The sequence below is a fragment of the Ovis aries genome, chromosome 1 (genome assembly GCF_016772045.2).
Source record: "Ovis aries strain OAR_USU_Benz2616 breed Rambouillet chromosome 1, ARS-UI_Ramb_v3.0, whole genome shotgun sequence".
Lineage (NCBI taxonomy): Eukaryota > Metazoa > Chordata > Mammalia > Artiodactyla > Bovidae > Ovis > Ovis aries.
The window spans coordinates 109,613,670-109,635,875 of NC_056054.1; the positions used below are offsets into that span (position 1 = coordinate 109,613,670).

A 22,206-nucleotide genomic window follows, 5' to 3' on the forward strand; every position below is an offset into this window, starting at 1 on the left:
AGAAGAACCCATCTTCTCCTTATCTGCATAGTAAACCACCCTTACAAAACTAATTCAGATAAACTGGCTTGCCTCAGCTATGTAGATTTTCCTATCCTCCAGCATTCTAATATCAAGAGAATGAAACACTTTTTCTTCAAGATTATTTTTCCCATTCATGTATCTATTGTATGCTATTTGTTAAAATTCATGACCTAATAGACTGTAACTTTCCTTCAAGTCAGAATTATTCTTTTATTCGTGCTTGTACATGGTAGACATTTAATACATGTTGGTATAAAAAATAACTAAGAAAGGAAGGAACATAAAAAGGAGAGATATGAATAAAAGAAGCAAAAGAAAGGAAAATGGAAATATAAAAAGGAACAAAAATATACCAATGAACAAATTATAATACTTATTGAGAAATTCTTTTGCTCTGAATCTCTGTAGATGCTACATAGATGCTACAGTGCCCGCCTAAAGATCACAAGACAGTATTTTCTTCTGCAATTGCTTCCTAGACTATGTAAAGAAAAAACTGGTGATAATTCCTTTTCCTCTGCCATGGAGAATGTGATTCTTGTTATACTTCAGTCCTTCTTACCTGACAGGCTTCTGCCTGATCCCGAAGAGCTTGTATACTGTTTCCAAAAGCCTTCAGATCCACTAGAAAGGCCTCATGCTTCTTTAGAAGAGCCTGAATTTGTTGATGGGAAAATCATCAGAAGCAGATATAGGAAGAACACTAAACTTATTTTATTATATACTTATTGTCCTAATTCCTAGTAAAAGTTACTAAATTTGCAAGATGTCTGGTCATGCCTTTTGGGGGTTAGATAATCTCTACGAAATATGGATTTCTATGGGATTAGGAAAATGTGGCATATCTTTTGGGATTTTTGTTAATTCAGGTTATTGCAGCAGAGGAAGCCCAAAAGTTATCACTCTGGAAACCCCAAATGACCTAAGAAAACCTAACGCTATCACACAATCTAATTAGGTACACATTTGGTACCAGTTTGGTGAGTATTAGCCAATACTTTCCCTATGCCCTCCTTACCCCAGCTGCTTCTTCATCTGCCCCGTAGTTAGTGTTGTCCACTATAGGTTCCTTCTCCCTAATCCATGCTTCTGCTTCATGCAGATCAACTAGGTACTGCTGGAATTGGACATTGGCTTCAAGATCATTCTGCCGTCTAGTAGCTCGAGCCTGGAGAGATTCCATATTCTCATTCAAACTCTTGACCCTAGAGGCCACATCTTCTGCAGCAAAATGTCCTATGAGGTAGTTATAGAAAAGGAGAGTTTTACCCTCATTAATGACCACTATACTTTAATCTTTTTGGCAATCTGGGAGAGAGAAAAGGAGCCATAAGGATTATGCTGCATGAAGAAATATGAGAGTTTACCTAAATTCCTAGGAATTGAAATGTTACATGTGAGATTAAGCATTCAGTTCAGTTCAGTTCAGTTCAGTTCAGTTGCTCAGTCATGTCCGACTCTTTGCGACCCCATGAACTGCAGCACGCCAGGCCTACCTGTCCATCACCATCTCCTGGAGTTCACTCAGACTCACGCCCATCGAGTCAGTGATGCCATCCAGCCATCTCATCCTCTGTTGTCCCCTTCTCCTCCTGCCCTCAATCCCTCCCAGCATCAGAGTATTTTCCAATGAGTCAACTCTTCTCATGAGGTGGCCAAAGTACTGGAGCTTCAGCTTTAGCATCATTTCTTCCAAAGAAATCCCAGAGCTGATCTCCTTCAGAATGGACTGGTTGGATCTCCTTGCAGTCCAAGGGACTCTCAAGAGTCTTCTGCAACACCACAGTTCAAAAGCATCAATTCTTCAGTGCTCAGTCTTCTTCACAGTCCAACTCTCATATCCATACATGACCACAGGGAAAACCATATCCTTGACTAGACGGACCTTAGTCAGCAATGTCTCTGCTTTTGAATATACTATCTAGGTTGGCCATAACTTTTCTTCCAAGGAGTAAGCGTCTGTTAATTTCATGGCTTCAGTCACCATCTGCAGTGATTTTGGAGCCCCAAAAAATAAAGTCTGACACTGTTTCCACTGTTTCCCATCTATTTCCCATGAAGTGATGGGACCAGATTAAGCACTGGTAGATGTTAATGAGGAATATAGTGTGTGTTTGAGGTGGTGAATTGGAAGGTACAATCTCTGACATAGGGAATTAAAACAAAATACCTATATGTGGGTACTGTTAAGAGCACTAAAAACATGCATTCTCTAGCCTAAATAGAAAAATCAGCTAATTTTCATTTCTGTTTTTTTTTTTTTTAATAGCTATGAATCAAAATTTTTCCTTAGATCATGTTAAGTACATTTTCAGAATTTGGTGAACACACCCACAGATAGATCAAGAAATCTCAGTGAAGTTTTGGCAAAATCAACCAGCAGATTTTCATTTCTGCCCATAAAGGATTTATTACTACAAGAATTATTCTCCTATCCTAAACAACCAGAAAACAGGACAGACTGTAAGATACAATGATTTTCAGACAATAGACAAAAGAGTGTGACTCCTGAGAGAAGGGACAGAAATGAGCTATGCCTTCATGAATGCCATAGCTCAGGCCTGGGGCAGTGTATATACTGTAGTGTTACAAGGATTAGCACTATAGAACTATAGCACAGGAGCAGTCAAGAGGAGCTAACCCTGCCTGAGGCAAGTAGCAGAGGCTGGGAGGAGCAACCTCACGTCCAAGGAGCCGTGGCTGTGTGGGCGCTGGAGGGCCTAGAGGAGCTATTCAAGGTGGCAAGGAGATATCCCTCGTTCAAGGTAAGGAGCAGTGGCTGTGCTTTGCTGGAGCTGCAGTGAGAGGTACCCCACGTCCAAGGAAGAGAAACCCAAGTAAGACGATAAGTGTTGCAAGAGGACATCAGAGGGCAGACACACTGAACCATAATCACAGAAAACTAGTCAATCTAATCATACTAGGACCACAGCCTTGTCTAACTCAATGAAACTAAGCCATGCCCTGTGCGGCTACCTAAGACGGGCGGGCATGGTGGAGAGGTCTCACACAATGTGGTCCACTGGAGAAGGGAATGGCACACTACTTCAGTATTCTTGCCTTGAGAACCCCATGAAGAGTATGAAAAGGCAAAATGATAGGATACATAAAAAGGAACTCCTCAGGTCAGTAGGTGCCCAATATGCTACTGGAGTTCAGTGGAGCTATAACTCCAGAAAGAATGAAGGGATGGAGCCAAAGTAAAAACAATACCCAGCTGTGGATGTGACTGGTGATAGAAGCAAGGTCCGATGCTGTAAAGAGCAATATTGCATAGGAACCTGGAATGTCAGGTCCATGAATCAAGACAAATTGCCAGCGATCAAACAGGAGATGGCAAGAGTGAATGTCGACATTCCAGGAATCAGCGAACTAAAACGGATTGGAATGGGTGAATTTAACTCAGATGACCATTATATCTACTACTGCAGGCACGAATCCCTCAGAAGAAATGGAGTAGCCATCATGGTCAACAAAAGAGTCCTAAATGCAGTACTTGGATGCAATCTCAAAAACAGAATGATCTGTTTGTTTCCAAGGCAAGCCATTCAATATCAGAGTAATCCAAGTCTATGCCCCAATGAGTAACGCTGAAGAAGCTGAAGTTGAATGGTTCTATGAAGACCTACAAGACCTTTTAGAACGAACACCCAAAAAGATGTCCTTTTCATTATAGGGGATGGGAATGCAAAAGTAGGAAATCAAGAAACACCTGGAGTAACAGGCAAATTTGGATTAGGAATGCTGAATGGAGCAGGGCAAAGACTAATAGAGTTTTGCCAAGAAAATGCACTGGTCATAGCAAACACCCTCTTCCAACAACACAAGAGAAGAATCTACACATGGACATCATCAGATGGTCAACACCGAAATCAAATTGATTATATTCTTTCCAGCCAAAGATGGAGACGTTCTATAGAGTAAGCAAAAACAAGACTGGAAGCTGACTGTGGATCAGATCATGAACTCCTTATTGCCAAATTCAGACTGAAATTGAAGAAAGTAGTGAAAATAACTAGACCATTCAGATATGACCTAAATCAAATTCTTTATGATTATACAGTGGAAGTGAGAAATAAATTGAAGGGACTAGATCTGACAGATAGAGTGCCTGATGAACTATGGATGGAGGTTTGTGACATTGTACAGGAGACAGGGATCAAGACCATCCCCATGGAAAAGAAATGCAAAAAGGCAAAATGGCTGTCTGAGGAGGGGTTACAAATAGCTGTGAAAAGAAGAGAAGTGAAAAGCCAAGGAGAAAAGGAAAGATATAAGCATCTGAATACAGAGTTCCAAAGAATAGCAAGGAGAGAAAAGAGAGCCTTCCTCAGCGATCAATGCAAAGAAATAGAGGCAAACAACAGAATGGGAAAGACTAGAGATCTCCTTAAGAAAATTAGAGATACCAAGGGAACATTTCATGCAAAGATGGGCTTGATAAAGGACAGAAATGGTATGGAACTAACAGAAGCAGAAGATATTAAGAAGAGGTGGCAAGAATACACAGAAGAACTCTACAAAAAAGAACTTCATGACCCAGATAATCGCGATAGTGTGATCACTCATCTAGAGCCAGACATCCTGGAATGTGAAGTCAAGTGGGCTTTAGAAAGTATCACTATGAACAAGCTAGCGGAGGTGATGGAATTCCAGTTGAGCTATTTCAAATCCTGAAAAATGATGCTGTGAAAATGCTGCACTCAGTATGCCAGCAAATTTGGAAAACTCAGAAGTGGCCACAGGACTGGAAAAGGTCAGTTTTCATTCCAATCCCAAAGAAAGGCAATGCCAAAGAATGCTCAAACTCCCACACAATTGCACTCATCTCACACGCTAGTAAAGTAATGCTCAAAATTCTCCAAGCCAGGCTTCAGCAATAGGTGAACCGTGAACTTCCAGATGTTCAAGCTGGTTTTAGAAAAGGTAGAAGAACCAGAGATCAAATTGTCAACATATGCTGGATCATGGAAAAGCAAGAGAGTTCCAGAAAAAAACATCTATTTCTGCTTTATTAACTATGCCAAAGCCTTTGACTGTGTGGATCACAATAAACTGTGGAAAATTCTGAAAGGGATGGGAATACCAGACCACCTGACCTGCCTCTTGAGAAACCTACATGCGGGTCAGGAAGCAACAGTTAGAACTGGACATGGAACAACAGACTGATTCCAAATAGGAAAAGGAGTACATCAAGGCTGTATATTGTCACCCTGCTTATTTAACTTCTATGCAGAGTACATCATGAGAAACGCTGGACTGGAAGAAGCACAAACTGGAATCAAGATTGCCAGGAGAAATATCAATAACCTCAGATATGCAGATGACACCACCCTTCTGGCAGAAAGTGAAGAGGAACTAAAAAGCCTCATGATGAAAGTGAAAGAGGAGAGTGAAAAAGTTGACTTAAAGCTCAACATTCAGAAAACGAAGATCACGGCATCTGCTCCCATCACTTCATGGGAAATAGATGGGAAAACTGTGGAAAAAATGTCAGACTTTATTTTGGGGGTTCCAAAATTACTGCAGATGGTGACTGCTGAGATGAAATTAAAAGACGCTTACTCCTTATAGAAAAGTTATGACCAACCTTGATGGCATATTTAAAAGCAGAGACATTACTTTGCCAACAAAGATCCGTCTAGTCAAGCCTATGGTTTTTCCAGTGATCATGTATGGAAGTGAGAGTTGGACTGTTGAGAAAGCTGAGTGCTGAAGAATTGATGCTTTTGAACTGTGGTGTTGGAGAAGAATCTTGAGAGACCCTTGGACTGCAAGGAGATCCAACCAGTCCATTCTGAAGATCAGTCCTGGGTGTTCTTTGAAGGAGTGATGCTAAAGCTGAAACTCCAGTACTCTGGCCATCTCATGCGAAGAGTTGACTCACTGGAAAAGACTCTGATGCTGGGAGTGAATGGGGGCAGGAGGAGAAGGAGACAATAGAGGATGAGATGGCTGGATGGCATCACTTACTCGATGGACATGAGTTTGAGTGAACTCTGGGAGTTAGTGATGGACAGAGAGGCCTGGTGTGCTGCAATTCATGGGGTTGCAAAGAGTCTGACACGACTGAGTGACTGAACTGAACTGAATTGAATCCTCTAAATTAGCTCCAGAATAAAAGATTCCCTGGGAGAACAAGAAGAAAGTAGATCCAAGAAGCTCTGGATTTTTGTTTCTGCTGCAGAAACCAACACCAAGTTGGTAAAAGTCAGTGATAAAAAGCTTTAAACAATCAGAGGAAAGAAGATATTACATACAAAAGAGCAAAGACAGGAATGAGAGCAGGCTTCTCACCAGAAACTATGAAAGTCAGAAGATGTGTAGCAGCATTTAAAATACTTAAAGACACATTCAGACAATAATTTTATATCCAGTGAAAATATGTTTCAAAAATGAAGGCAAAAGTAAGTCTTTTAGATCAAATAAAGAGACAAGAGAATCTATTATTAGTAGGACTTCACTAGAGGAAATGTTAGAGAAACTTCACCTAAAAGGAAAATTATACAGGTAAAAGCATCAATGTAGACAAAGGAATGAGGCCCTAAAGTTGGAAAAACTTCTTCCCATAAATTTGACATAAATTTGAGTCATACATGCCTTCCTCTATCATTTTGTTTCCCTTCTCTGTAATCATTTGGATGGGTGGCTCATGGCTGGCAATATTAGCCTGGATGACATGGTGTCTGTTCAGAAGATTCTTGGAGGCAATCAGGTCTTTACCTAGAGATAAAAATAATTTCAAAGTCATTGTTGCAGTACACAGAATAAGAAGATGTTATTCTACCTCCTTTCAACTCTTGGACCTACAAGTTCTTCCCATTGAATTCATTAAGCAGGCGTCCTAAAATTTACATTGTCTGAATTAATTATCTCTGCTTGGCTTTGTTCTTCCACTTGCCTTTTTGTACTAAGAATTTTCAATTTATTATTCTACAAAAAATGAGGAATACATCACTCTTCTCTTTGGATGATAGGTAGAAAGGCAAGTAACACTTCAGCTCAAACTTTCAATATATCATGCAACCAATTTCTTTCAGCACACAGTAGTATAAAAAACAGGCTCTTCCACTTACTAATTTCTATGGGTACTAGTAAGTTATTAAATCCTATAAACTAATAATAACTGTTCTCCAATAACTTCATCCTCCCTGTCTCCCACCCAAGCTGCACCTCTCTTTCCTCCAAAATTTTCCTCCGTATACTTCACACTAAATGTCTGCAAATCTCTATGCTCATCTCTCCTGCAAAGATATCTTTTCTCTTCTAGGAAGTTTTCCCAGACTAGTTCCTCCTGTCATCATGATCCAGTCTCTCACAGATGTAACCAATATATGTAAATTAAGTTTACATTATATCTGTGTGCACTTTTTTCCCTATTTCAATGCAAGTGTCCTGGCTTTAACAATGGTAAACCAATAGCTTCCAAGGGAAACAAAATGTACTATATCTGCTATTTCATTCCTTTTATCTTTGTAATAGCTGATATATTAATATATCCTTGCGAAAACTCCCCTTATAAAAGGGAACTACTGACAATGTAGACAGAAACACTTGGTACCTCAAACGTTAACCATGACCACTCAGCCAAGGACCTTAACAATAACTTAAGTTAGAGCAAGTAGCAAAAAGCTCTTCCCAGAGGTCTTAAATCTGTGGCACTCTTCATGTTTGGTTTTAGGAGGTAAACTTCTCATATAAATTTTTCTAAAATCTTTTATTTTTTTCTTTGAAAGCTTGAAAATTTTTCAAGTGTCTAAGGGGAAAGAGCTGAGCATAAACTTAGTTACTGTGCCCCTGATCTTTCAAACCATCTGTAGACTGTGGTCTTTTTCTTCTGGCTCTGCCTGCTGGTGCTGTATGACTTACTAACCAAGGTAGGTGGAAGCCACTGAGGGTTCTGTTTCTTGGATCCAGGCCTCCTCATCCTCTATATCTCTTTGGATCTGGTACAGGTGGAAAAGGTCAATGAGCTTATTCTTCCGGTAGGCCAGTCGCTCCTTCAGGGCTTCAAACTGGGATACCAGGTACTCCTGCCTTTCCCGTATGTTCCCAGCATCAGGATGGATGATTTCTTCAAAATATGTCACCAGGTCTGTGAGGGTGTCCACCTGATCCTAAGGGAGAAATAGAATGGGGGTCAGAAAGTCCCATCATTTAGTAAGAAAAGGATGAGAGTTTGGTATCTGGTATCTGGGGTGGGGGAGGGAGGGGGTTGATGTTGGGCAAGAAGTGATAAGGAGAATCAGCTCCCATATGTGCTTGTGTTTAAACTTCTAAATCAAATCAGTGAAAGAGAGTGGGAGAGGTTGCTACACTAAGAACCAATTCATCATGCCAAAAGCTATTTATAGGAAAACAGTTCTGAAATAACATGTTGTTGTTTAAATCAAGTCTGGCTGTTTTGCAATACCATGGACTGTAGCCCACCAGGCTCCTCTAATCCATGGAATTTCTCAGGCAAGAATATTGGAATGGATGTCAGATGTCATTTCCTTCTCCAGGGGATCCTCCCCACCCGGGGATCAAACCCACATCTCCTGCATTAGCAGGTGGATTCTTTACCACTGAGCCACTGGGAAGCCCCGAAGTCATGTGCTAGAAAGGACAAAATATTTATAGAGGGCACCAGAGAAATCAGGGAAACCAGAACTACAAAGCCTTCTTTGATTGGGACTGTTGCTAAATCGAGGCCCCAAAGAGGATAGCAGGAGGCTTTTTCTATCTCAGTCCCCCTTCCAACTCCTTTCTTGTCCTTTATAATGAGTTATTATTGTTTGTTGCAGAGCAGGAATAATGCCTGTAAGATGAAATGTGGCTCTGCAAAACAAGTGTCAGAACCCCAAAAAGAGAAATTCAAACGTCTTTCTTTGGCTACTGGTTATAGGAATCTAAGGAAATAACTGTTCCCATTTGCCTTATGTATGAGAAAGGAGAAAAACAGAAGCAGAAGTTTGAAGAATCTTCCTAGAAATAAAATTTTAATCATATTACTGCACAGTAAAATAGATACAAGAGATTCATTTCATCTTTATTAATGAGATCAACTATGACTGTCTAGCAGTAGCACAGTACACAGAAGTTTTGTTTTTCTGCTTGTTTATTTTGTTGTTGGGATGGGCAGTTGATGATAAAAGAAGTTCTTCTAAAAGACGTATGTACAGCAGGCATTGGTTTTACTTATCCTAGTTTGCCATTCTGTGCTCAACCTACACAGGGTTTGATCTATCTCTTCTCTATTTGGAACAAACCATTGATCAATAGCTTCTTAAAGTGTATACTCACTTCTCAATAAAGAATTAAAGACTCCATAGAGAGTTAAAATTGAAATCTTCTACTAGCCAACTGTTCTCATCTCTTAGGACAGTTTAACTTTGAAAAACATCATTGTATAATAGAGTGATTTTAAAACATGATAATTGTCATTACGATTATGGTACCACTGTACTATTTGAAAGCTAAGGTAGTGAATGATGCCTCAGACTAAAGAGATAGACTTGGCTGAGAGTCAGTTGCTATTTTATCCAGCTCTCCACTTGTTTTAACATTAGTTTCTTCATCTATACAATAAAGACTTTAGGGAATATTATATATATATATATATATATATATATATATATATATATATATAATAGAATAAAGGCTAGCGAACATTTATGACCTTTTCCAGCTTTGATAGTCCATATCTAAAATATCTTTTGCAAGCATGGTATCTTAGCCTCTACTCCAACTAGGAGTATAACCAAGCAGGACCCTACAGGTCTTCCTGGGACAAATCTCTCCCCCATACCTTCTGTGTTAGCTCCTTTCTGAAGTAGTCAGATAATAGTATCTGATGCATATTTCCTGAGATTTTCAGATGCCAAAACCACCACCAAATAGAAGAAACTAACTTGAAATTAGCTTGAGGATCATGAGAAGTAGCCTGCAGACCTTCTGGAACCTAAGGCTTGATAATATTAACTGTTCTCAATACAATACAAGCTTGGATTCCTGGGATGAGAAATTGAGTCAACTGGAAGTTGATTTCCACTGAATTCTCTAGAAACTCACATAGAGTATCTCTACTGCAGGGAGGAAACCAATTTGACTCCATGTTGGAAACTGTTTCTTTGACTTGTTTTTCATTGCTTTTGTTAATATAATCATACTGAATAGCTTTCCCAGAGGACCCTGCCCCTTAGCTTGACTGTAAAATAAAGTGCCTTTCTTCACCTTACTGACAGATAGCTTGTCCCTGCCCACCTGTGAATAGAAGAGATTAACCCATCATTTCTGCAGGCTGGAAATTCTCTTGGAGATGTTTTTTTTCAAGACTGAAGACCCTTTCACTTTTCTTCCCCACTGTCTCTCCCTCTCTATTCTGCCTTTTGACTTTAGTTCCTCATTGCTTCTTTCTCTCTGATCGATAAAAGAACTTGGCATCCAGACCCCAATAAAATGGCTATTCTGAGGCACCAGCCTGCCATTTTCCTGGTCTGCTGGCTCCTTGATTTAAGTTTCTTCCTTGCCACAACATCTCATCTCTTGGATGCATTGGCCTGTTATGTGACGAGCAGAGTCAGCTTGGACTCAGTGACCTCTATACTCTAAAAGCTTATTGGATAAATTTACTTCAAAAATAGTCTGGAAGCGGTCATAAGATGGCGGAGGAATAGGCCAGGGAGACCACAAACTTTCTCCCCCACAAATTCATCAAAAGAATATTTAAGTGCTGAGTAAATTCCACAAAACAGCTTCTAAATGCTGGCAGAGGACATCAGGCACCAAGAAAGCAGCACATTGTCTTCGAAAGAAGGTAGGAAAAAATATAAAAGACAAAAAGAGAGACAAAAGAGGTAGGGACAGAGCTCCATCCTGGGAAGAGAGTCTTAAAAAGAGAGAAGTTTTAGAACACCAGGAAACACTCTCACTGCCGAGTCTGTGGCGAGCCTTGGAACCACAGAGGGCAACATAACTGGGAGGAAAAATAAATCAATAATTAAACCCCACAGATTACGTGCCCAGTGGTAACTCCCCCAGCAGAGAAGCAGCGCAGACACCTGCACCTGCCACTAGCAAGCAGGGGCTGGACAGGGAGACCTGGGCTGCATTGCTTAGAGTAAGGACTGGGCCTGAATGCCCCGAGGGCAATATGAGTGAACTAACTTGGGCTAGCAAACCAGACTGTGGGATAGCTACCACGGAAAAAGCCCTAGCCTAAGACACCATCAGGCCTGCTCACAGAACAAAGGACTGAATAGAGCTAGCCCGCTGCAGACCATCCCCCTCCGGTGACAGGTAGCCAGAGCCAGAAGGGGGTAATTGCAGCCCCAGAGAGGCATTATCTACCAAACTGCAAGCAGACTTCTTTGCTAACTAAGACTTCTTGGGGTTCTGGATGGTCAACATCTGCCTGAGAAGGTGCGCTGGTTGTACACCCAGAAAACTGAGTGGCAGGGATGGGGGAGGTAATAAGTTGCAGCAACCATGCTCACCAAACACCTCATCACCTGAGCTGCTCGGACGTGGGAAGGGCACAAAACTCAGGCCCAGCCGAGTCTGCGCCTCTCAGGACTACCCAAATGCCTGAACCTGAGCAGCTTAGACCTGGGAGATGCGTGCAGCCCAGGGCCAGCCTCGGATGGTTCCCGGTGGAGCAACCTAGAGGCTGAGCAGTGTGGGCAGGGAGGGCATACACGCCATGAGTGGGGGCAGGCCCAGTGTGGCTGAGACACTGTGAGCCCACAACAGTGTTATTTGTTTGCAGTGTCCCTCCCTCCCCACAGCATGATTGAACAAGTGAGCCTAAAAAAGTGTCCATCACCATCCCCTTGTGTCAGGGCAGAAATCAGACACCAAAGAGACCAGCAAGCAGAAGAACTAAAACAGAGGGAACCTTCTTGGAAGTGACACACGCAATAGATTAAAACCCTGTAGCTAGTACTGACTACATAGGAAGGGGTCTATAGATCTTGAGAAATATAAGCCAGACCAAGAAACTATTCGAAAATGAACTGACCCCACACTGCCCAAAACAACACCAGAGAAGGTCCTAGATATATTTTTATTATTTTTACAATCATTCTTTTTTTCAAGTTTTAAAATTTTAAAATCCTTTCCTTTAATTTTCATTTTTATAGCCTACTATTACTTTGCAAAAAAAAGAGAGACCCTATTTTTTAAAGCAAACTTCATATATATATACATATATATATATGTATAATAATTTTTGTGACTTTTTTTCTTTTCTTTAATATTGTATTTTTGAAAATCCAGCCTCTACTCTAGATTTTTAATCTTTGTCATTTGGTATTTGTTATCAATTTTATACCCTTAAGAACCCAATCTTCAGTGCCTATTTTTACTTGGGCGTGAGATTACTGGCTTGACTGCTCTCTCCACCTTTGGACTCTCCTTTTTCTCCACCAGGTTGCCTCTATCTCCTCCATTACCCTTCTCTTCTCTACCTAACTCTGTGAATCTCTTTGTGTGTTCCAGACGTTGGAGTACACTTAGGAGACTGATTACTGACTGGATCTGTTTCTCTCCTTTTGATTCCCCACTTTATCCTCCTGGCCACCGCTGTCTCCTTCCTCCCTCTTCTCTTCTCTGTATAACTCCGTGAACATCTCTGAGTGGTCCAGACTGTGGAGCACACATAAGGAAGTGATTACTGGCTAGCTTGCTCTCTCCTCTTTGATTCCACCTCATTCAGGTCGCCTCTAACTCCCTCCTCCCTCTTCTCTTCTCCATGTAACTCCGTGAAACTCTCTGGGTGTCCCTCACTGTGGAGAAACTTTTCATCTTTAACCTAGATGTTTTATCAATGATGCTGTATAAATGGAGAAGTCTTAAGGCTACTGTAAAAATAAGGCTGAAAACCAGAAGCAGGAGGCTTAAATCCAAATCTTGAGAACACCAGAGAACTCCTGACTCCAGGGAACATTAATCAACAGGAGCTCATCAAATGCCTCCATACCTACACTAAAACCAAGCACCACCCAAGGGCCAACAAATTCTCCAGCAACACAGGAACACAGCCCCAGGCTTCAATATACAGGCTTCCCAAAGTCACTCCAAACCCACTGACATCTCATAATTCATTACTGGACACTTCATTGCACTCCAGAGAGAAGAAATCCAGCTCCACCCTCCAGAACACCAACACAAGCTTCCCTAACCAGGAAACCTTGACAAGCCACCCGTACAACCCCATCCACAGTGAGGAAATTCCACAATAAAGAGAACTCCACAAACTGCCAGAACACAGAAAGGCCACCCCAAACACAGCAATATAAACAAGATGAAGATACAGAGGACTACCCAGCAGGTAAAGGAACAGGATAAATGCCCACCAAACCAAACAAAAAAGGAAGAGATAGGGAATCTATCTGATAAAGAATTTCGAATTATGATAGTGAAAATGATTCAAAATCTTGAAAACAAAATGGAATCACAGATAAATAGCCTGGAGACAAGGACTGAGAATAACCTTGATGGTTATTGCTGAATAACCATCAAATCACAGAAGAAATCAAAAAAGAAATCAAAATATGCATAGAAATGAATGAAAATGAAAACATAACACCTAAAACCTGTGGGATACTGTAAAAGCAGTGCTAAGGGAAAACTTCATAGAAATACAGGCATACCTCAAGAAACAAGAAAAAAGTCAAATAAATAACCTAACTCTACACCTAAAGCAACTAGAAAAGGAAGAAATGAAGAACCCCAGGGTTAGTAGAAGGAAAGAAATCTTAAAAATTAGGGCAGAAATAAATGCAAAAGAAACAAAAGAGACCATAGCAACAATCAACAAAGCCAAAAGCTGGTTCTTTGAAAGCATAAATAAAACTGACAAACCATTAATGAGACTCATCAAGAAACAAAGGGAGAAAAATCAAATCAATAAAATTAGAAATGAAAATGGAGAGATCACAACAGACAACACGGAAATACAAAGGATCATAAGAGACTACTATCAGCAATCATATGCCAATAAAATGGACAACGTGGAAGAAATGGGCAAATTCTTAGAAAAGTACAACTTTCCAAAACTGAACCAGGAAGAAATAGAAAATCTTAACAGACCCATCACAAGTACGGAAATTGAAACTGTAATCAGAAATCTTCCAGCAAACAAAAGTCCAGGTCCAGATGGCTTCACAGCTGAGTTCTACCAAAAATTTAGAGAAGAGCTAACACCTATCCTACTGAAATTCTTTCAGAAATTTGCAGGGGAAGGTAAACTTCCAAACTCATTCTATGAGGCCACCATCACTCTAATACCAAAACCTGACAAAGATGTCACAAAAAAAAGAAAACTACAGGCCAATATCACTGATGAACATAGATGCAAAAATCCTTACCAAAATTCTAGCAATCAGAATCCAACAACGCATTGAAAAGATCATACACCATGACCAAGTGGGCTTTATCCCAGGAATGCAAGGATTTTTCAATATCCACAAATCAATCAATTAACAAACTGAAAAATAAAAGCCATATGATTATCTCCATAGATGCAGAGAAAGCCTTCGACAAAATTCAACATCCGTTTATGATAAAAACTCTCCAGAAAGCAGGAATAGAAGTAACATACCTCAACATAATAAAAGCTATATATGACAAACCCACAGCAAACATTATCCTCAATGGTGAAAAATTGAAACCATTTCCCCGAAAATCAGGAACAAGACAAGGGTGTCCACTTTCACCACTACTATTCAATATAGTTTTGGAAGTCTTGGCCACAGCAATCAGAGCAGAAAAAGAAATAAAAGGAATCCAAATTGGAAAAGAAGAAGAAAAATTCTCACTGTTTGCAGATGACATGATCCTCTACATAGAAAACCCTAAAGATTCCACCAGAAAATTACTAGAGCTAATCAATGAATATAGTAAAATTGCAGGATATAAAATCAACACACAGAAATCCCTTGCATTCCTATACACTAATAATGAGAAAATAAAAAGAGAAATTAAGGAAACAACTCCATTCACTATTGCAACGAAAAGAATAAAATACTTAGGAATATATCTACCTAAAGAAACTAAAGACCTATATATAGAAAACTATAAAACACTGGTGAAAGAAACCAAAGAGGACACTAATAGATGGAGAAATATACCATGTTCATGGATCAGAAGAATCAATATAGTGAAAATGAGTATACTACCAAAGCAATCTACAGATCCAATGCAATCCCTATCAAGCTACCAGCGGTATTTTTCACAGAGCTAGAACAAATAATTTTACAATTTGTATGGAAGTACAAAAGGCTCAAATAGGCAAAGCAGTCTTGAGAAAGAAGAATGGAACTGGAGGAATCAACCTGCCTGACTTCAGGCTCTACTACAAAGCCACAGTCATCAAGACAGTATGGTACTGGCACAAAGACAGACATATAGATCAATGGAACAAAATAGAAAGCCCAGAGATAAATCCACGCACCTATGGACACCTTATCTTTGACAAAGGAGGCGAGAATATACAATGGAGAAAAGATAATCTCTTTAACAAGTGGTGCTGGGAAAACTGGTCAATCACTTGTAAAAGAATGAAACTAGAACACTTTCTAACACAATACACAAAAATAAACTAGAAATGGTTTAAAGATCTAAATGTAAGACCAGAAACTATATAACTCCTAGAGGAAGACATAGGCAAAACACTGTCTGACATAAATCACAGCAGGATCCTCTATGTCCCCCCGCCAAAAGCAATGGAAATAAAAGCAAAAATAAACAAATGGGACCTAATTAAAATTAAAAGCTTCTGCACAACAAAGGAAACTATAAGCAAGGTGAAAAGACGGCCTTCAGAATGGGAGAAGATAAAGGCAAATAAAGGAACTGACAAAGAACTAATCTTGAAAATATACAAGCAACACCTGCAGCTCAATTCCAGAAAAATAAATGACCCAATCAAAAAATGGGCCAAAGAACTAAATAGACATTTCTCCAAAGAAGACATACAGATAGCTACCAAACACATGGAAAGATGCTCAACATCACTCATTATCACAGAAATGCAAATCAAAATCACAGTGAGGTACCATTTCACGCCAGTCAGAATGGCTGCAATCCAAAAGTCTACAAGCAATAAATGCTGGAGAGGGTGTGGAGAAAAGGGAACCCTCTTATACTGTTGGTGGGAATGCAAACTAGTACAGCCACTATGGAGAACAGTGTGGAGATTCCTTCAAAAAAAAACTGGAAATAGAACTGCCTTATGACACAGCAATCCCACTACGGGGCATACACACTGAGGAAACCAGAATTGAAAGAGTCACGTGTACCCCAATGTTCATCACAGCACTGTTTTTAATAACCAGGACATGGAAGCAACCTAGATGTGCATCAGCAGATGAATGGATAAAAAAGCTGTGGTACATATACACAATGGAGTATTACTCAGCCATTAAAAAGAATACATTCGAATCAGTTCTAATGAGGTGGATGAAACTGGAGCCTATTATACAGGGTGAAGTATGCCAGAAAGAAAAACACCAATACAGTATACTAATGCATACATATGGAATTTACAAAGATGATAACAATAACCCTGTATGTGAGACAGCAAAAGAGACACAGATGTATAGAAAAGTCTTTTGGACTCTGTGGGAGAGGGAGAGGGTGGGATGATTTGGGAGAATGGCATTGAAACATGTATAATATCATATGTTAAATGAATCGCCAGTCCAGGTTCAATGCAGGATACAGGATGCTTGGGGCTGGTACACTGGGATGACCCAGAGGGAGAGAGATGGGAGGGGGGTTCAGGATGGGGAACACGTGTACACCCATGGGGGATTCATGTTGATGTATGGCAAAACCAATACAAAATTGTAAAGTAATTAGTCTCCAATTAACATAAATAATTTTATATTAAAAAAATATTCTGGTGTGATTTCAGTGGGTAACTTTGAAACCAACAGCCTAGACATCTGTTTCATAGTCCTGGCCCTGCTGTTAATTTTCTCTGTGACATTGGAGAAGTCACTTCATTTCTCTGTGTTTCAATTTTCTTAAGAAAAAAAAAAAAAAATGTACTACTAAAAATATTTCAAGTTTTGAATTGTAGGATGCCAGAATAGAAGACACTTTTTATCCAAACTTTTAGTTTATAGGTAAGTAAACAGAGGTGCAAACACGTGAAAAAGATCCACCATAGAACTAGGAAGTGATAAGGCTATATAAAATCCAGGTTTCTGGATTGAGAGTACAACGTCATATTTAGAAGAGTCAATAAAGTCTTATATCAGCCATGGGGTTCTAACAAAAGACACCAGGTACCAAGAAGAATAGCTGGAAAAAGGAGATACTGGAAAGAGATAGTTGACCAACTAAAGGTTCTGAATTTTTACCTTTGGCTTTGTTGGGTGATTAGAATAGGAAAAAGGAGTCCAAAATGGCAGTGAAGAAAAACAAAGAAAGGACAAAACCCATGAAAATGAAACAAAAGAAAATCTGTGGACCAGAGTGAGAACCTCAGGTGAAACAAACACGCGCCCTTCTTGGCTAGCCCAATTTGCACAGGGCAGGCTCAGCAGGAAGGAGACAAAACATATAAAAAGGGGAAGCCAAGAAGGATTGAGGCCTCTCCTTTGGGGTTGGCCCACCCTCACGCCTCAAGAGTGTACTATCCTCTGCTTGCTGAATAAAACTGAACTGTAACCAAGCTGTCACGCTGGGGCACCATTTCAAATCTTTGCTGCTGCGAGTCAGAACCGAGAAAATTACGCACTCTCCCAGTATATCATCCAAGTCATGGCACCAGATATGTTGGGGGAGTGTGTAAATTTCTTCAGTTCTATCTCATGGGAGCAAAGAGTTGAAATGGTGGACCAGTGTGACAGCTTGCTTACAGCTCAGTTTCATTTGGCAAGCAGAGGATAGTACACCCTTGAGGCTTGAGGGCAGGCTGACCCCAAAGGAGAGGCCTCAATCCATCTTGGCTTCCTCTTTTTATACTTTTTGTCTCCTCCTCAATGAGCCTGCCCTATGCAAATTGGGCTAGCCAAGAAAGGGTGTGTTTGTTTCACCTGACATTCTCACTCCGGTCTGCAGATATTCTTTTTCTCCATTTTCATGGGCTTTTTCTGTTCTTTGTTTTTCTTCACTGCCATTTTGGACTTCTTTTTCCTATTCGAAATACCTAACAGCTTCCTGTTCTGTCTCACTCTTTTTTTAAAACAATAATTATGATGAATGTGCTCAGAATGTATATAGGTAACTTGGCTCACAATTGGTTAAAGAGCTAGCAACAAACCTGACGAGTAGCCACAGCAGACTCCAGGAGGCCATGTTTCCTGAGCAGATTCTGGACATCTGCTAGGCCTTTCCCATAATCCTGAGATCTAGCCTGCCATTCCACTTCATCCAGCCATTGCATCAGGTCTTCTGCATTATTTTCAAATTGCAGCTGCCTATTTGCTTCATACAACTGGATCCCTAGGAAAAGACATCAAGCATAAGACAAGTATCATAACTAATCTTCATTATATGCTATTAAAAGTTATACCAACTTAAGGAATAATATAATGTTTGGATAGTCCAATGGGAAAAATATAACTGTCTAACATGTGATTACATAAGAAATTACCATTAATTTGTAGAATTCAGATAGGATTTGCTTTTGAAGATAGTAGTGTTCTCAAAACAGATATAAACAATATGTTCATTTCTTGTTGAGGTATGGGCCTATGTTAGATTTTTAACTATCTTGTCACTTGTTATTCTCCGTTGAGACCTCCCTTTCAAAGGTATTTAAGCATAAACATGTCATTTTCCAAGAAAAGAATAAAACTTGGGGTTAGCTTAGTTTGAAATTTCGAAGTATCTTTTCCTAAATATCTTCCTCAGAACTTTGCTAGCCATCAGCCACCTCTGCCTTAGTGCCTGTTCTTTATCACAAACCACACCGTACAAGTGTCTCTTCCAGAAAATATCTTGATTATCCACTGTTCTCAGCTAAATTCTTTATCATATGATCTTATAGCAATCATTTGCATTATTTCTGTGAAACAATTACTAGGACGTGAAGTAACAGCAACTTCTTGCTACAGTCAATTTGATTTTTTTTCCTAAACCAAAAATCAGAATACCCAACAAAATCAGTATGATGTATCTTTTCTATAATCAGGACAGAGGCATGTCTATAGATAATGTTTATAACTAATGGACTATTGACAGAAAAAGCATCATTATTTGTGTTAATTATGATGATTGATTTGTTTTCCAAAGTAAGAGGTGAAATTAAATTTAAGTAGAGGCTAGTCAAGCAGACATGGGAATTTTTTAAGAGCTTACAACAGAACCTAAATATGCCCAGATAGGTGAAAAAAGCAAGCCATCCAGCCTTTTCATAAGAATAAAATATAATGGGAATATCACATGTGGCCCCAACCATATTTTAATGCCTAATTAAATAACCTGAGTCAGAATACATTGCTTCATTTATAGAACAAAAAGATGTATAATTGAATTTATGGACACTCATTTTAGATGTATAGTCAATATTGAATTCACGGTATCTGAATATTTATTCAACAGGAAGAAAAAAGAGGGAGAAAAGTGAAAAGAAAAATATAATTTCATTTGAAAATACCTACATATCTGAAGAAAAGAATTGTGTTAATATATAGAAGAATTGTGTTAATACATAATAATTGTGTGTGATAAGTTTAGGTTAGATTTTATAAATTTCTTGACCAATAGACGAAGACACAGGGAAGCAAATGAGTAACATCCCTCCCTTCTCACAGAGGCCACCAGGTAAATTCAAGGTGGTAAAGATGAAGGTGGGTTTCAGAAGTTAGGAATTCATTTCTTAAAAAAACTCTGCTTCTAACCTTTCTGCTCTGTAGCCTCCTGCAGTTCAGTCCAGAGGCTGTCAACTTCCCTCAAACGATCAGCCACCTTGTCGGAGGCATAATGATTGCTGTCAATCATCTCCTGGCCAGTTTTCTGTATATTATTAAGCCGGATCTTATTAGCTGCCAATTCTTCTTCAAAGACTTTCTGCTTTTGAACCTGGCTCTTCAAGTTCAGTATTTCCTGAGAGAAAATGAAAATAATAAAAGAAAACAATTCCTTGAAAAATGAGGGGCAGATATTTTGAGGACAGGAATTTTTTTTCACTATAAATCTAAGTGAACTAAGAAGGGGATATAAGGAAGAACTGTTCTAGTCCAAGTATAGAGCCAGAGGATGCTCAGGAACCTATGACCAATCACTCCTTCCATACAAATGGCAGACATGGCTAATCACCCCCGAACTTATTTCTACTGAGTCTGGATATGGTCTGAAGATTACTGTAAATATGGCACCCTATGTAAGGATTATCAATCGATCACAGCTGGCATGAAAGATGGAGATTATTTTCCATTCCTGCCTTTAGCTGAGAAGACCTGTTTACCCTACATACACTGGAACCATAACTCCTCTAGAGAACACAAGCACATAGTGCTGAGTTTTACAGAATGAAAGTTACAAATTAGATGCTCAAAGTTCTATCAAAAGAATATTAGAACAAGAGCATCAGAGGTATACATTTAAGACTAAATGATATTTAGAAAGTAAATACAGTGAATAGATATTGGACTAGAAATCAAGAGACTGATTCCAGTCCTGACTGTAAATGCAAAAATTTGTGAGTGTATGTGTGTGTGTGTGTGTGTGTGTGTGTGTGTGTGCGCAAAATAGTTTAACAGTTTATCATGCTCAGTCACTCAGTCATGCTCAACTCTCTGTGAACCCATGGACTGTAGCCAGGTAGGCCCCTCTGTCCATGGAATTTTCCAGGCAGGAATACTGGAGCAGGTTGCCACTCCCTACTCCAGGGGATCATCCCAACACAGGGATCTAACCCACCTCTCTTTCCATCTCTCACATTGGCAGGCAGATTCTTTACCATAGTGCCATAACGGAAGCCTATTGATAATTTATATTGTGAGTGAAAACTATGTGTTTTATATAATATCGAAATTTAAAAAAAAAATGTATGTGTGACTCAAAGATAATTCAGGAATTTTTCAAAGTCACACAAACTAAAACAGGACAGGGAGTGAATTCAAGCCCAGTATTTACTTTCCCCCAAGAGAATTCATGTGTCTAACTCTATGTTGCTGCTGCTACTGCTGCTGCTAAGTCGCTTGTAAAACAGATCTAAATAATCGGTTAACCTTGGGCAACTCACTACACAATTCAGATCCTGGTTTCTTCATCTGTAAAATAAGGAATTGTTCCTTTCCAGCTACAAAGCAGTAAGTCTATATTGAATCAAACCATTAGGTTAATTCTGAATTCCTGGTAGCCTGAATGAATGACTAGACCCAACATTTACCTACTATAAGGGTGCATAGGGCAGCAGAAAGGGGGATATGCAACTAAATAAGGGGAATCTCTGCTTTCCCCTGCTCTGTTAAGGACCGCTGGAAATTGTGCCAGGGAAAACGGGTGATGGGCAACAGGGTATTGGAAAATTGGAAATTACAAGTGCAGTCCTGGAGGAATCATTGCCCTTCTCTGAGACTCTGTCTCTCCATCTATAAAATGAGGCTCACCAGCTGAACGCTACTGTCTTTTCAGGTCCAAGATTCTAGTTTCATGAAATTAAGTACCAATGAGTATGTCCAGGGTCTGAAACCCTGCCTACCTTGTAATCTTCATCATCTGCCAACTTTTTCTTTTTGTTGATCCAGTTCTTTAGGTCATCTGAGTCCTGATACAGTTGCTGCAGAAGGAATGAATCCTCCAGCAATCTGCGTCTAGTGGCAGCCCTTTTTCGTAGATCATCCCGTCGGGCCAACAGCTGCAAAAAACATAAACAAACTCGCTGTCAGAAAAATAAAATATGGATGCCTGAGATCTACTGCCTACCGTGGTTAACAATGCTCTAACATTTTCCCTGACCCAGGTGCACAAGCAGGCAGATGCACATACTTGATCCCGGATAGCAGCGATGTTCTCTGAATCATAATGCTTATCATCAATCAGTTTGGTTGCAGTCTTGTCTATGGTCTGGGGAAAAAAAAAAAGTTTTTCTCTCATTGGCACTGAGTAAGTGGCCACAGTTTGGCTAACTGTTTAAAGAGGAAGCATGACAATGTGGGAAGAGGATTAGATTCAGGGTCAGAAGATCTGGGTCCTACTTCTGATTTCTGTTATAAATTGTATTTCAGAATATAAAGCTCA

General features: G+C 39.7%; 1 protein-coding gene across 2 annotated transcripts in view; it reads right to left on the reverse strand.

Annotated features, from left to right (window-relative positions):
- SPTA1 (spectrin alpha, erythrocytic 1) overlaps positions 1 to 22,206 on the reverse strand; it is an 81,661-nt gene that overhangs the window by 43,434 nt on the left and 16,021 nt on the right. For both annotated transcript variants that reach the window (XM_042256195.2, XM_060415084.1), the window contains exons 13-20: positions 21,955 to 22,032; positions 21,668 to 21,823; positions 19,863 to 20,067; positions 18,281 to 18,462; positions 7,898 to 8,141; positions 6,625 to 6,747; positions 1,043 to 1,260; positions 587 to 679 (exon numbers count right to left, since the gene is read on the reverse strand). In XM_042256195.2, coding sequence (XP_042112129.1) covers positions 587 to 679; positions 1,043 to 1,260; positions 6,625 to 6,747; positions 7,898 to 8,141; positions 18,281 to 18,462; positions 19,863 to 20,067; positions 21,668 to 21,823; positions 21,955 to 22,032 — 1,299 coding nt within the window. The remainder of the gene's footprint in view (positions 1 to 586; positions 680 to 1,042; positions 1,261 to 6,624; positions 6,748 to 7,897; positions 8,142 to 18,280; positions 18,463 to 19,862; positions 20,068 to 21,667; positions 21,824 to 21,954; positions 22,033 to 22,206) is intronic.